The 18123-nt window shown below is 31.6% G+C and overlaps 1 protein-coding gene across 1 annotated transcript; it reads left to right on the forward strand.

The window, feature by feature from the left end:
* Positions 1 to 203: 203 nt before the first annotated feature.
* On the forward strand, positions 204 to 17023 carry LOC113518282 (invertebrate-type lysozyme 3-like). The gene is made up of 4 exons (XM_052895172.1): positions 204 to 370; positions 8143 to 8349; positions 11423 to 11496; positions 15536 to 17023. The coding sequence occupies exons 1-4, from the start codon at positions 304 to 306 to the stop codon at positions 15686 to 15688; spliced, it is 501 nt and encodes a 166-aa protein (XP_052751132.1). The 5' UTR covers positions 204 to 303; the 3' UTR covers positions 15689 to 17023.
* Positions 17024 to 18123: the final 1100 nt, after the last annotated feature.

Consider the following 18123-nt stretch of genomic DNA (forward strand, 5'->3'; position numbering starts at 1 on the left):
TTAAAACAAAAATCGGGATGAGATATAGGTAACCTTGTTTATACGAACCGTTGAATTAAGAATTTCATCTATAAGAGAAAAAAAACAATTTCGTAAAGCTATATTAAGGTTTATATTACAATCGAACCTCTAAAATAAAGCTGATAAAATTTCACGGAACATGGTGAATCAGTCCGATCCGGTCCATATAAAGTCCCCAAAGGCCATGATCATTGCCAGTCGTTTGTGGTTGCGCGCGAACATACGTCGTCCATTTTATATTTAAGATTTTTTTTTATATATTTTTTTTTAATTTCCGCCACGATGGCGTCAGCCGTGATTAAGTTTAGTGCCATAATGATGCTAATCGGCGTGTGTGCAGCTGATGTCTGTTAGTATTGTTTTTGTTACTTCTTTTCTTGATTAATTTTCACGACCATAGTAAAATAATATATTTAAACTGTTTTATAGTATACCACTCATTATATATAGGCCAGTACTCAGTTTTTTCTGCTTCCTCTATCAGAGAACTGGCATGAAGATAATACACGAATCAATCGTTAGGAAATTTGAAAAATATGAATTGCCTTAGTAGATGCTGGTATGCCTTTGTAACCGTTAAACACCTGCGAATAAAATTAGAGTTCCACCTATAAATATATATATTTTTACTTTTCTAATCCTTTTTTTATATTTTCTGCCTACTAATCTCTTAAAATACACTTATATTACAGTTCAATAAACTATCGCAAATTATTGATTTTCAATCATAATATCACGTTTTAAGTACAATAGTAATGTATTATCTTGGACGATAGATAAAGGATAGCAACTGGCATTTTCTTTGTACATCCTGGACGCATCACGCAGCGCCATCTAGTACTAAGTTAAGCAGACATGTACAGTGTACTACATGAAATACATAAAATCGTCTACCCCTTCCTATCCTGTGGGTGACGTATCTAGGGATGGGCAGCAGCGTTCCTCTTATTACATCACCGAAGCCTAACTGCGAAAAGTAGCAACTATAGGTAAACCCCTAATTGAGAGGCTTTAATTTAGCAACGAACAGTTATTTACCAATATGATGATGAATATAATGATAAAACTTTAACTTGGATATATCATTTTAATATTCCTGTCTTAGATCTATTTTAAACTATGAAGTATATTCTATATATTATTTTCAAATTCATTGAACTGGTTGCATAGATTTCCTACAAACGTTTTTTGATTAAAAGTGACGTGAGCCTAATAATAAACAAAATAAATCGCCAAAAGCCTGGCCGGTTAAATTAACTAATGCAATTTACATATAACAATAATGGCAAATTAATTATGTAATTAAAACTCAATTAAGATTATTTAAAAATATTATCAGTAAAATTGTGTTTATCGTCACTTAGATAATTAGAAATTCAAACAACCGTAGGGTTAGAAAATTACTATATTTTTTTTATACAACTTAGAATGACAAACAAGCTGACGGCCTACCTGATGGAAAGTAGTAACCGTCGCCTATAGACATGAGCAGTATCATGGACATAACATATTTTATAATTATTGGTTCCATTAAAATGTCATTAATAACAATAAAACTACGTAAGTAAATTAACATAATCATTAATACTAATTCAATCAAGTAACCTCCCCTAAATTAATCATAATGTTTGTGGCTACATGGTTTATACGAAACATCCAAATTTAATTTTATGATACCTAAAATAGTAAACAAGTTGACGATAAAAAGATAAAATTTTTGATTTTACTAGATGTTTTCAAAATTCAAAATTGAAAGAAGATAGATGATTACATAGATACTCTTTATTGTTTTCTCCAAAAGATTGCGGTAATAAACATATTATAAGTACAAATAATCACAAGAAATTATCACACAGAGAAAACAATGTGTTTCATAAACGTAATACTGGGGGGAAAGGGACTGTTAGTAATGGAAGTCTGAAAGCCCCATTGCCAGTGTTTTAGGGTATATTATTATCAGGTTGACCTCCCCGTGGTTCCTATAAAATCTAACCTCTGATACCGCTCAACCGATTTTAATGAAATTATTCTTTATTTTGTTTGCAGCAAACTTGACACATAAGTTTTAATCCAGATAAAAAAAATGGTCCGTAGGTGACTAGTACAGTGCAAAACATAATTTGTCGGTTATCAAGTATTTTTATAAATATTCATACAAATTAAACAAAAAGGCGGTTTTTCTTCCTTGTCACTTATTATAGTTTGTAGGTAGTTATTTATGCTAACTAATAAGCCTGAGTTACATTATTTATGTCAAGTCCAAGATGCAGCGTTTACGCAGTCAAGCACTGACTCATATTGACAGTTCAAGGAGTTATGCAAGTGGTCATGTGCCCACACATTACTTCATGTTAGTTGTTTGATAAAATAATGGTAATCTTGCAAATGTATGCCCCTCGTGTTTACTAACAAAACTTAGCACTGAAAATTGCATAATTTATACGTCTATGACATAAATACATGGGTACGTTGTAGCATTTTTAATATCAAAGAGGATATATAATGTAACAATTATTCAAGTACTTATCTGTGGTATTATGAAGTAATTAAGTCGAGTCCATCTTAACCTAAAAAGAGATGCAAATACTGCAAGTGTTAATATTTATAGCAAGCCACTTGACAACCAACTAACAGACCGACCCACATTGACAATTCATAGAAGAGAGAACTGTTATATTTTGCCTAGTCGATCTCCACGCGGTCTCCATGGAAACCATCATGATTAATTCTTGTCGAATTCATTACGATGTGCTAACTAACAGGCCCGTTTTCATCCTAGCCACCATCCTTTACGGATGACCCTTTTTTTTAAAGGATGATAATGTATTGGCAACTTTGTCCGCTCTAATGGTATACCCTGGAGGGCACTAGTAAGGGATGACAGGTGAGAATGAAAAGGCAGGTCAGTTAGCCTATCGTGATGAATACACCTGTAATTCAGCACAATGGTTTCCAAGGGAGGCCACGTGGAGGTCGACCTGACAGGGTATATTGCTAGCAATGGGATTAGTAGTCCGCATTACTAACAAACCCTTCCCCTCGAGTGCCCCGTTCGGGTATACTAACAGCGCACATGACGTTACCATTCCATTTCCACCCATCAAAGAAAAACAACGATTACCACGTCAAATACTAGGTAACAGTATAAATAGTATGTTTGGATGTTTTTAAGCTGAACTTTAATAACATTTGCTACACATATGAACCTAAATTAGCACATTGTGTATATTCTATCCAAAGTTTCGCGGACAAAGCAGCAGAATACCTCTAGTAACAAAATAATATATAGGTACGGTAGGTAGTGGGTGTGATCAATACCAGAGCGATATAGTGCAAGTGACATTTAACAATATCTACACGTCATCGCAGGATATAATCTTGTCTTTGTTTCCAACTATATACGCGTAATAAATACTCACTGGAATTGGCACGTTTCTTGAACAATAATAAATATACAACGCTTAGTAAAATGATATTTAAATATAAATAACTGTATATCTATACTTTTTTATGCATGGTAATGGAATGGTAACGCTAATCGGTATACGCTGGCGGGACACCAGTGAACTAGGTGAAGGTGTGGAAATAGGTGAAGATGAAAGCAGGCCAGTTAGCCCATCATGACGAATTTCTCAAGAATTAACCATAATGGTTTCCAGGGGAACCGCTTGGAGGTCGACCTGATAAGCTATATTACTAGCGACTGTTAGACCCCATTACTAACAATCCCTTCCCCCCCCCCCCCCCAAGTGTATATCTATGTATACTAGCGATCCACTTCGGCTTCGCACGAGCAGATAGATAGAAAGATACATAATAAATAAATAAAACAAAAAAAATATATTAGTATTTTAAATTCGCGTTAATAGGCAAATTTTTAATGCTTTGAGTTACAATACTGTAATTTTAGTAAGGGTCTCTAATTAAAAAAAAAAGGTTTAACCTATGCTATTTACTAATGATGCAACTTTCAATAGATAAAATATTATTAAAAACAATTAAGTAGTTTTTCACTTTATCTATTACAAACAAATAAATAATCAAATCTTTCCATTTTATGTAGGTATACAACATTATTTAATTTATTTTAGAACCATCTTATTTTTATAGCTACTTACTACATATGTCTTACAAGAAAGGTAGAGCTATGGAGTGCAATCAACTTTTTCTATTGCCCTAAATGGTATCTATTTATTATAAAAAAAAAACGCAACTTTAAAGACATACAATTATAAAAGGTCATTGAAAGACCAGAAGACCAAAACTAGATGAGGATGGAGCCAGGATGTTTCCAGAGAAGACCGTGTGATGGTCGATCTGTTAGACATTGCCAACAATGATGCCGCTAGTCCCCATTGTTTATAATCCTCCCCCCCCCCCCTCCCTTTACATATAGTTGCAGTAATAATAGGTAGTACCTATTCCGACAGCAAGAATGTTATCGGACATGAACCGAAACATAAAGACAAATAGAAGGATCTTAAGAAGCTCTATGTCGGAGGACAAGCTGAAAATTAAATAAATTAGTATTTATAGTGGAAAAAAAGAATGTAATACTTTCAGCAATAAAGATTTTATTATTATTATTATTAATCCGACGCACTCCTAAGCAATTCATGTCTTTAACATGAGTTCAAACATAAATCCGGTTCGTAACGAGTCTCTCTATAAGTAGATCGTAGCTTTATAAGGAGTGGACTTGTCTGACAACATACTCCTTAGATGAGCTTTTCACTTCACTCCACATACACATAAGGTTGCCAGCCGTCCTGTTTTCTCAGAGTACGTTCTGGTTTTTGGAATGACCTGAGGTGTCCTGGATAGTTTTAAGTAGCGCCTTACTAAGGTCATGTGTTATAAATTTCGCGCAAATTTTAAAATTTTCGAGTTGTTTTCGAAAAGTTTTGAATATTTTTATTAAAAAAAGATTCAGATTCTTTATTTATTTTTACTTCAATTTCGTTTAACCTTCTTTTAGTATATGTTATTTAATTATTGCTACTCAATTATTACGTCTTATTTCTAAACTATAGTCCTGATTTTTCCAACTACAAATCCTTGCTTTTGAAATCTGGGGTTGGCAAACCTACATACAGATCATATCATAGAATATAAATAGCTACAGTACCTATCATACGACGACCTCTGGACAGCGGTTGTAGACGTTTTGTTTTGCATTAACAAGGTCACTAATTTGATTCTCAGTAGAGTCGATTTAGGAAATGACTCGTTTTTATTTATATCGGAAATACCTATCAACAATCTTAACACAAAAAAAAAGCTTGTGGTATACAGGTTTCCAATACATATTTAGATATCTTACAATAAAAGCGAACAACAAAACAAATGTTACAAAGATACGCTTTTGTTTAGACACAAATATGTCTAAACAAAAGAAAGTCTGCCTTTATTTAAACTAATAAATTCTATTGCAATATTTTATACATTTTAGCACATAAAATTACAATTAAATATTCTTCCAGCTAAACTAGCAATATTCTATAGGCAAACTCTTTCTCTCAATTAACAGCTGATATGGTGATGATGATTATTCCAGCAGCGAAACGACATTTATTCACTAAGAATTTTATTAAACTTTATTTAGAGAGCCAGTGTATTACAGTGTATTACATTATATTACATACTAAAACAGCCACCTGTGAAAGAATGCATTTAATTCTGTAGATACAACACTATGCCCGTGTGATACCGGATTAAGAATACGATGTGTCATACATCAACTCAAGCACAATACACCAGTACGAGAGCAGGAAAACTCGGAAAAAAAATCTTTATAACAAGCCGCCTCACCAGCTTGGTAAATAGTATTACGATTTTTTATGCGACAAACTGACGTTCCATCTAATGGAAAATGGCAACTATCGCCTATAGACATGACCATAGACGACATAGAATGAAAACTCTGTGATGTCCACTGTACTCCTCTTGCGAAATGAATACGTCATAGAATGGCAATTCCTGACGACTGCTTTTGGACAAAGTCTCACTCTAGCAGCAGTATATTCCTGTTATAGATAGATAGATCTATTTATTGCCAGCAACAAAATAGCTACAGATAAAAAAATAACAACAATAAAAGAATATTTGTACAATTTAATGGTAATAGAAGCCAAAGCGGCTTATTATACACACACCTTCAACGAGATGCACCTATAAAGCGCTGATTGTTCAAGCAGCACCCGAACTCCTTATGACTTCAGCATTCGTGCAGGTCGCGAACACAAATAAGAAGAGATTCTATCTACGAGTATAACAATGAAATATACAATTTGCTAAAATACCATAATGCAAATCACATTAGTCGTGATATTAATATCTATTTCCTCGTATATTTTAACCCTGAATTGATATCGAAGTTCACGATCTGGGATTTCCTACCACATTAACGTAAACTCGGTAGATAATCCGGTTAATATTCATAATATCATATCAAATTTATATGGCCGATATGGAAGACCAGAGCGAATACTTAATTAACATTAAAATACCTACAAAAACAAACTGTTAATAATTGTTAAGTAACTAACTCATTCATCTGAATTGCTAACTTGATAAACAATAATAATTATAAATTTTAGGCTATATATTCGAATAGCGATCAAAGTCAATGTGCTAAATATATTAGTAACAAAAACGAATACATGTAATAATAAATATTAATTAAAAATTCATCACACAAAAGGATTCAAATATTTTTTTTGACGATACTCCATCAAAAACCGAACAAATAAACGATTACAACAACTGGTCCCTGTAATAAGTCACATAATATGTAATTAAGTATATATAGAAAAGTACCAACTATGAGTTGTAATATTGTACATTGTGAATAACCAGGCATTTGTAAATAATGAAAATTATATGGAAATTTATATGTTCAAGTATAAACGGTATCTCTCTGCTGTATTTTACAGAAAAACCGTTTGCTTATGATCTCAAGGTCACTTTTTGTTTCTAAGCAAACATTTCTTTCCGTTCATCTTTATGAATCTCTTCAAGGTTTAAATTTCTTTGTATTCGCAAACTCTTAATTATTAGACTTTTCAATTAACAATACCTATTATTATCTACTAACCTGTTAATTTTTAGCATTTAATTGTCTATATAGTTAAGTAAAATGTTGTGTAAAAGTGTGTTGTGTGTTTAGTAAAGTGAATTCTCGTTCTTATGGTTCTAAGCAGAATTCGCATTTTTGTATGATTTACTTTTCATGTAAATCTACATAGTTAACTATCTCTGTGTTATAGCTCTTGATCTTTGCTCTTTATTCTACACCCAGCATTACACGTACGTAGTACCTTGACCCTTTGGGATTTTTATTGCATTGTACACATTTTGGTGACATTTACATAAATATTTAGTCACTGTGCGCCTTGAATACAAAATTATGAGATGACCTTTAATATGATTTGTCATATAAAAGGTCATCTCACGCCCAAGTAGATATTCTTCAAATACTTACATTTCATTTCTTTGTTGCACATACTTTGTTAATTTAGGTAGGCAGTTATATTACATTTCTTTGTTTAATGAGTACCAAAGATCACAGCCAATCTAATTATTGGACAAAATTTTCCATTTAATCTAGATCATTCCAGTTCCTGTTTAGATTATACCCATTGCAATCCAACCCTGAAATAGATAGCTGCTGGAATTTATCTGAGTATTACAGATATTCTATAAGAATAGAATGTCCATAATGAAAAAGAAAATACTATGGGAATAGCAAATAACTTGATCTACCGCATGGGATGTAATAACTGTCACTTATAATTAAAACTTATCATGGATATCAAAAAGTTATACACTTCAAACACTTTTACGCCTGAAAACTTAAATATTTGTTTATTTTATTTATATTTTATTACAAAAATTACATTGTTTCATAGATTTTCTTGCCGTTTTCACCAACAGACAGTTCTGTATTTCCCATATACCATTCATGATCCTTATATATTCTCGTGAAATATCTAAGAACTTCCAAGCCCAATCCGAAGGAGATATGCAAGTTCGAGCAAACAGCAGGAAGGAAATTAGCTAACTTCTAAATACACAAAAGACTAAGAAAATGTTCCATTTACGATTCTTTCTATTTTCCAGCTGAACTCCCCGAAGTCAAGGCAGCAGCGGCCGCAGCCCCGCCCGTGACTGAGGTTTGTCTTGGCTGCATCTGCCAAGCCGTGTCGGGGTGCAAGCAAGGAACTCAATGCGAAGGAGACCATTGTGGCCTATTCCACATTACTTGGCCATACTGGGCTGATGCCGGGAAACCAACGATTAATGGACTCTCACCTGACGATCCTAATGGTTAGTTTGCAACTGGCACCACATACCTTAATTTTTGTTATCTTCCTATATTTGGCGTATTTTTTGTAGAGGGTGAAATTCGATAGCAATCCTTATTAATATTATAAATGTGAATATGAGCTTGTATATCTGTTTGTTCACCAGAGGGTGACTTTGTACAAAAGTCGATTGCTTGGCATCCTCTGTCCTATTCGTGTTTCTACCATCAAGCAGTTGTGTTTGCATGTCTGTGTTTCGGTTTGAAGGGTGGGAAATAGCAATGAATTTACAGGGTACAGAGGAATAACACCTGAGTCCTCAGGAATGGCAACGCATGGGGGGTATCATGGGCGCAACAGTATACTCTGTTATGTCCATGGTACTGCTCGTGTCTATAGGCGACGGTTACCACTTTCCATCAGGTGGGCCGTCAGCTTGTTTGCCATTCTAAATTGTATAAAAAAAACCTTAACAGCTAAAACAATCACTATTAAATTTGGTACACACGTAGTATATAGGATGGAGAGGAATATAGGCCACTTTTTAACTATATTTTTAAACATATCCCGATCACACGAACGAAGTTGCTGGTAAAATTTAATATTAAAATAACTAATGTCCTCTTGACACAGAAAAACAGCAAAATTAAAGAGGAAAACAAACATTTTAACTCCCAAATAAGTTAATTTTTTTCGTTTGAAGTAAAAATTCTAATTTTTCAAATTCACGTTTGAATAATAATAAAAAAAGATAATTATTTCTTGTTAGCTAAAATAGCAAGAAACAACTGTTTTTTTTTTTTTATTCGCGACTTTGCTCGTATAAAAATTAAAACATAAAATATCCTATGCACCCATATTTTAACTTCACCAAGTTAAAATATAAACCTACCCATGTATTACATCTCTTTCAATTTTGTTCAGTAGTTTTTGAATGAAAGAGTAACAAACATCCATCTTTCGTATTTGTACTGTTAATAGAATTGTTAGAAAATTAAATAATATTGAACGGAAGTTCAACTTAATCTGTTGTTAGAATAATATCGTGACTGTAATCTTGCTACTGCAAACAATTCTTGTTATCTGCATGAGTATGCAAATGTTAAATTATGCATAAATATAATACCTAACACTAGATGATTGATTAAACTTGCCGACTGAGACAAAATGATTACCTGTAAATGAAACAATAATATTTTCCATACGCACAAGTCATCTGTTTCCTAGTTACAAATATATTTTTAACCGACTTCAAAAAGCAGGAGGTTCTCAAATCGATTGCAATTTTTCTTTAATATTCGTCACCTCATAACTCCCTCAGTTCTAAACCGATTTAGTTTTTTTTTTTTTTTTATTTAAAGGATATACTTCCAAATTTGTCCTATAGAATTTTTTATTTTTATTTTATTCATTGTTCACTGTCATAAATATATAAAGTACAATGAAACCAATCGACTTATTCTTTGGTCCTATGTTTCGACGAACACATATATATACAAGATATCGAGCACATGTGATGATAATGATGATGATTGTTCCACATTTTTTGATATTTTATATTTGTATACAACGTAACACGGAGTAAAACTCAGTTGGTGTTTGTTTACTCTTGTCAGATGATCAATTGAAAAATATTATAACATTTAATATTCGAATGTTTTTTTTTATATTATGTTGAATTTTTTTATTATATTATTACGGTACACGATACAATTGTACCGATTTTGATAAATGTTTTACAAACGATAGGCAAAATTGATATATATTTCAATTGAAGTTGATATTTTATTGGATTTCTTTTTGTCTTTTTTTTATAAAATGGGGTCCGAATCATTTACAGTTATTCCTAATAATAAAAATTATCTCTTTATAAATTAAGCATTGTAACATTTTTAAGTTTGTTTTGTATCCATACATAAGATATTATGTCGATTGAATCCGGTCCTCAGCCGGATCTTGTTCATATTATTATTTTTATCCAAGAATACAAAATATAATCATATTAAAAAATATCTTTTCAATCATGATGTCATCCATTCAAGTTAAAAAAAATGTGTTGATGCATACTTTAGTTTGTATTTATTTAATAATATAAGTCTGCGACTTCCGTTTCAAATAATGACGCATTTTAAATCATTCTGCCGCGATTAGTCGTCAAACGTAAATTCGAAATTTTTAGATACCTTTATTTCTACAAATGAAACTAGAGATTTTTCCAAAAGAAACGTAAGTCATACGATAAAAATGTTGAGTCTTCCGTTTACTAACACAAGTGACTCCAGCTATTTAATTAGTACGAGAAGTTTAATATTTTTTGTCATTTCTCGTGTTATATTTCGTTGTTGAAAATTATTCAATTTAACTGCTTTAAAATTTACTTAAAAAAACATAAGGATTAAGATGTCACGCACTATTTCTATTGTTCGCACAGTTTTCGACAGTCATTATTGCTGGTACCAGCCACTTGCTAATAGTAATAACTAAATATTAATGTTACCAACTTGGTACTATTTGGGATCAAACTGCCCTCCCTAAATTAATTGTATGGTTTTTTTTATAATGCATAATTTACAAATATGTGCATTTTATGTTTATTTTATGATTATAATTAATAAGTTACATCATGTAATGTAAGTTTTTATGTTGTGTAGAATTATAGATACCTACTTGTATCTCTATTGAAACTTGTGAAAATAAAACAAAACTTAAAATATTACTAGTGATTACGATTTCTCTACATTTCTTGCTTGTCTCATCTTTTTCGAAATATAAACGTTATAAACTCAGTGATTTACTACTATAACTCATCGTGAGTTCGAAACGTTTGTGTAAATTTAAATTTCTGTCTAAGCTTCCAGTGATGATAACCACATAATCATCACTGTAATTAGAACTTGAAGCGTTTCTAAATTTTTTTTTTTATTTAATGCGATATTGTCGCCAAATCTTTCTTTTTGCAATCTATGGGGTACAATTACACAAGTCAATGTTTACTCAGTACAACCTGACCAGTTTACTCGATATCCCAATGTCAATATTATTGTACCTAAGTTATTGTATCAATAAATATCTGTAATTAATTTCCTTGTTTCCAGCGTACCCCAGTTGCACCAATGACCCGTACTGCGCTGCGCAGACCGTACAAGGCTACATGAAGAGATACGCTCAGGTAAATAAATAGATAAATATAGAAAATCATAATACCAAATCAATATTCATTTCAGCCGTTAACTATCCACTGCTGAACATGAGCCTTCCACATAGAGTTTTGCCACGCTTGGTAAGCGGGTTGACAACCGCAGTTTTTAGAGGTTTTAGAGATGAGGCAGGCTTTTAGAGATGTTTTAAGAGGGATGCTGCTGCCTATCTTTCTACCATTAAGTTCCTTAGAATAGGCCACCCCTTCCTTTCCCGTGAATGTCGTAAAAGCCGATTAAGTGAAGGTAAGGGATAGGTCAGCATCGTCCCACTTAAAACAGCTGTAAAGCCTGACTGCGGTTACCAATCCGCCTACCAAACTACTGGCAAAACCCCCAAAGGGGTGGCTTATGCTCAGCAGTGAACAGTTAAAGGCTGATGTGATGATGATGGTGATGTTACCCTTATATAAATATTTGTATTGTGCGGGGATCGAATCCACAAACATTGAGGGGTGAAGCTATATGCTGTATGTTAAAACACACACAATACAAAGATTGTATAATTAATAATTTATCATAATATACAACAATTTCATTAATGATATAATGCAATTTCTGCTCAACATATTTCCTACTTTGGCTTCCTACATTTTTTGTAGTAATTATTTTTCATTTATTAAATACTTTATGTACGTCTTTGTTGAATTCTCTATCTACATTTAATTCAAATCACAAGGTCAAAAACCTTCTTGTTTACATTTGTAAGTATAAATAATTTAAGTAATTGAAATTATTAGTGACTCGAGATCATCACGTCACATCACAAAAGTCAGCAATGTGCGAATTAATTCATGGAACGTAGTCATAAATTTATAAAAAAACACGCATTGTTAGAACTATTTACTTCATTGCCACTCATTTGCTGTAAAAAAATGTATTCGATATACATTTTTTTAAACACTTTTGATAATTGTATTTAATTTACTATACAATTTTTTATACCAAAAAAGTGGTAATGAAATTAATTTATCAAAATAATTTTGGCCCAAATTATATACCAAATACCTTCGAAATTACACAATTTTGATTGATGTTAAATATTAGCTTTTTGCCTGTACTTTGTTCGCCTGGAATTTAAAAGTAGGAAATCACTTCTAGATGTAACAAAATAAATAAAAGTATACCAAATTTTAACGTAGACTTTTAAAAACACAATTCTAAAAAATCGCGTTCAATTTGGTTCAGTAGTATTTGTATGAAACCACATCAAACATACAGACAGATAAAAATTCTAATAAATATTGTTTTAACATTTATTGGGTTTATTCAGACACTTCATATTTTCTTATTATATCTCTCAAGTGCATACATCGCCTAGTTACAATTTTATTATGTAAATAAGATGACGTTAGTGTAAGAAAGGTATCCACTTACTTCTTTTTGCATTATGAATATCTGAGTACATATGTACTAATAATAAAAGCTATGGAATTAATTAATAATATATCAATGTAGGTGTATTTTTATTTATGAAAATAGTATATCTACGATTGTATTGACACACAACTTCCAGATTAAATTATAATTAAATATCTCTTCCTATAAATTATATTTATTACATTGGATTCTTTTATTGTATTTTATTTTAGTATATCTACGATTGTATATAATATTATTTTAATTTAACATTTTATATTTAAATGTAATCATTTTAAAATATAATCTAATCAATTTATAAATAAATCGTAGATAATTTACAGTCAAGACCATGGTCATGATTACGCGTCATGAATTTTACGTAAAAATAAATCACCTAATAAAATATAGTTGTTCGAATTTTAAAATATTCTGTTAGTCAAAACTGCCGCCGATATGTGACACAGATCCTTTGTTGAATATAACTATTTGTGCATTGTGGATGTAAAATGACATCATCAGATACTTAGTAAAATCATCAAAAGGAATAATGCATGCTTATTTACTGCTATTCAAATGTACCATCTACGTCATACACATTTTAAGAATTCTATAGAAACTAACTAGGTTTTAAAGCATTGAAAGAAACTGCAAGTTGTTTTCAGAGTCACTTAGTATATTTGTTTTGTTTTTTTTTTTTTATATAAAACCTGTAACAAATTTTAAAAACTCTTTCACCTGTAAAAAACTACATTCAGCTAGTAATATGAACATAGTCGGCATACAGGGGAGAGGATGGGCCATACACACCCCGAAATTATCTAGTGTCCAGGATGAAAGCTTGGTTTTCAACTGGGCACAAAATATATTCAAGATTACATATATTCACCTTTTTTAAGGAACCAAGCCTGACAATAAGCTGTATTTTATTTAAAAAAGAACGAAGGCAGTAGTATCTTACAAATACAATACAATTGTATATTTAAGGAAAATTTAAATGTTCTTAATAACAGCAATAGAAATCAAAATAATATTTTTTAGGAATTTTGTCTGTCAGTCTTTCTGTGTCTATCTGCCTATAATTTGTATGTTTGTCCCGACATCACGCAAAAACTAATGCACGAAATTAAATGTGGTTTGCACAGTTGTATTCCTGAAGGTCTAACTTAACAACGTCAATTTCTCCATAACTCCATTGTATGGACTAATAATAAAAACTTAAAAACGTATGTTTTATCTTGATACACCAGCTAAAAGTGGCCTGTTTCCTAAATTTTCCTACTTCTGCAATCCACGAATGTGAAGTAGGGGGCAAAAAGTTAGTTATATATATTTGCTATTCAATTATGCCTATTTATGACAGTTAGTCTTGGTCCGAAACGATCCCCCTGTCCCTTCAGGTATAGATCGAGATACGACAGCCTGAGCCGAGGTTATAACCTCCTCACGGTGCTCTCAGACTATTTAAGTCGTACCAGTGAGCAGGAGACGGCTCAAGGCCGCTTCGTAAGTCCTTCCACGGGTTTGGAGCGCCATCTGTACTCACCCAATTTCTGTTTGTTAAGCTGTAAAGGCCATATTGGCGACTAGCCGATACAAACTCTTTAGATATTTATACTTTTTTATACACATGTACATTTAGAATGTTCTTATTATTTGTAATTTCAATTTTATATTTTTTTGACATATTATTTCTGTTCCTTGTTCTCTGTTAATACATTTTTTTCGCTACTAAATTCGGTCTACATCATTTCATCATCTCATCACAGTCCACTGCTCCGTAATAAGCCATCTGCAGCCAACAGCATAGAATAGTTCGAAAAATATAACAAATACTTTCCACTATTGTACTGCTAACAACAGGAAAAAGACCACCCAACGATTCTATCGTTGCCAAAAAAAAAAAAAATTCATGCAATTGTATAAATAATAAAAATATTGCCTAAGTATAAACAACTAAAAATTCACCATTCGAACACTCTTCCTGTTTGACTTCATTCTATATGAAATCATTATTATATCATTATACACGTTCATATATTTATATTGTTAATATATGCAATAATTTAACAAGTATTATTGTTTTTGTCCTTCTCTCATATCAATAAGTTTGTGTCGTAATTTGACCTTTACGAAATGAGCTTTATTAATAAGTATTTCTCGACGTCAATAGAATAAAAATAATAGAAATAAATTTGTTAATTGTTTATTAACATCGTCGAGAGGATATTAAACTACACTAGTAGGTCACTACGTTGTACTAAACACGTCAATTAAACGGTTTTTTTTTAGGATTTGATTGAGATGCAACTTAGAATGGTACAAGCAATGGCGAGTCAAACTCACGACCCACCTGTAAAAAGATAGTAATTGTCGTCTATAGACATAAACAGTACCATGCACATAATAAAGTATACTATGTCGCGTATGATACTCTTAATGTATTGCCTACTGAAAAAAGAATTAAGTTTCCAAAACTGGCGTGTATGCACGATATGAGATGAGTTATGGAACAGAATTCAAATGTAGATACGAATAGAGCCTTTAGTCTACTTCTCTCTGCGTTACCACTAAAGTGTACATAGACAATTTGATACCCACATAGTTGAATAATGAAATATGTTGTTTAAATATTTTTCGACATTCTTCTAGGACTGCAACGGCGATGGTCAGATAAACTGCTACGATTACATGGCCATCCACAAGAAGGGAGGGTACGGGTGCAGTGGGGAACTGCCCTTCAATTACGTCAACACTTTCAACCAGTGTGTGGCAATTGTTGCTTCTCAGCAGCAACAGGGTTAAGAAGACTGGAATTAAAAATGGATTAGCGTAATCACATTAATTTAAGAAAAAAATACGTACCTACTAATGAGGATAAAAAAGGCACAAGATGTCTGAGCCATGGAAAAATATGTTTCTGTTTATATAATAATTTGCGGAGATTAGTCATAAAATGAATGCTCAAAAAATATACTTTTAATTATTCTAAAATGATTGTAGAACAATGTGATGTTGTTTTGTTTTACAAAATCTATTTTCAATTTATTTTTTGATATTGCATGGAGTTTCTTATTTACTTTATATTGTCTTGTACTAGCAAACAATTGAATGACCTAATGAAAAGTGGTAATTGACGTCTATAGGCAAAAACATTATGGATAAAATTTAGATTATAGAGTATCGAGTCTCAAAAATGGATCAACTGCTTGTCAGCTAATTGTCAAATTAGCTGACTCGTTTTTTTATCAGTGTTCTATTTACTTACACACATAATGTATCTTGACGTATCTATATTTTATTATTTTATAAATAAAATTAGTTTTTATGCATTAAAATGATACAAAAATTATAAAACAAAATAAATATAGAAGTTATAAAGGAAACACTCATAATTATTTATCAGGCATAATTGTATGAAAAAGTTTACCCGCTTTTCTCGAAGCATTTGTATAGAGACACTTTATTCTGAATTTGCATAATAACAATACATCATAATTTCACTTAAATAACATTACGAAACTGGATAGATATTATATAAAAATAAAATTATGAAAATATACAGTGTATTTATATTTATTATAAACTAGTTAGAAGCTACATGATCCAAAATTCTTCTACGTTATAAATAAATTTTGTTGAAAAATTGGTAACAATAATAACATCAATATAATAATGGCTACAGAGTTTTTCCATTTCCATTCTCTATGAGAAAAACGAAAAACAAATATACTTTCATTCAAATTACGTATAGGTACAGATATTTAAGTCGATATTGTTATTATTATAAGAATGAACTAGTCTGTTAAGTTTAAATTGAAACTATCTTCAATCAATTGTATTGAGATAAGATAAAAAAAAATCTGATACACGCTACTCATATAAACTTTATATTGTATTTTTTTTTAATAATAAGTACCTAAATTTGAAATTATTTTGATATATTAGCAATTAAGAGTTTTTATTTTGAATTGCAACGCTGGAAATGTAAGTGCAATATAGATATTGAATTTTGCCAATTAAATAAGTAATTAAAACGAATAAAATAAAAATTATTATATATTAAATATTAATAAATCTATTTTCGTATGAGCATATATTTACTATGAATATATACGTCAATAAACTATCGAACTTTAATGTGTTTAAATTCTCTCTTTTTAAAACCGTGATTTCTTATCATTCCTTATCCTATCTTTACCATAACAACTGTGTACTGTCCACTGCTGAACGCAAACCTTCCTCTTCGGGGATTATCAGTAGTTGCCACGTTTGACAAGCAGGTTTGCAACCGCAGTTAGGTTTTGGTAATGTTTTAAGATACCTCTTAAATATATATATAAGACACCTCCCTCCGTTACTTCTTACAACACTCACGATAAATGGAATGAATCACCCATTCTGTGCTGGGACCATACCGCAGATCCTGTCCTCTATATACTATAAATTTATAGTTTAGCAAAAATATTGTGCTACTGACCACCATGAATTAAAAAGTGACAACGTACAGTTCATATGCAAGGTTTTCTTAAAATATTAGAAAACAGGATTCTTCTGAAAGAGCAGTACAAAACTTTATAATGGGTCGAATCTAATAAACCTTATCATTAAAATGAAAAATTAAAAATTAATTCGTAGTTTGACTATTATAATAAATTATTATATTATGAACCATTAAAAACTAAATGTAACTTAATCATAACTTAAAAATATTAATTGAATTCATCTTCTTTGTAATCTTCATTGGTCTTTGTAATACATATTTTGCTGTTGTATGGAACTGATAATTAAAAAATAGAGACAAAGAATGACGGTTCAGAATCGACCCCAATATCGACAGTACATAGCTCTACTTACTTATCACTTAGAACGTTGTCATGACGACAATATCTTCGTCACAGTAATTTTTCAATGTGTATCACTTTTTTTATAACAAAGGGGGCAAACGAGCATGCGGCTCACCTGGTGGTAAGTGACTACCGCCGCACATGATCTATCTATCTATCAAAAATAGTAGAAACTCGCCCTACAAAATAACATCCGTTCACGGGTATGACAGACGAATCAAAGTCCTCTAAACCTCAACATTCGTAACAATTTTTTTTCTTTTTTTATACCACTTTGGTAGCAATAAAGCATATGGCCCACCTGATGGTAAGCAGTTACCGCAACCTATGAACGCTTGCAATACTAGGAGTATTATGCGCCGTTGCCGACCCTGAAGAAACCTCTTTAGCCCC

Source organism: Galleria mellonella, unplaced genomic scaffold (assembly GCF_026898425.1).
Source record: "Galleria mellonella isolate WM207_F2 unplaced genomic scaffold, CSIRO_AGI_GalMel_v1 utg266, whole genome shotgun sequence".
NCBI classification, from domain to species: Eukaryota; Metazoa; Arthropoda; class Insecta; order Lepidoptera; family Pyralidae; genus Galleria; species Galleria mellonella.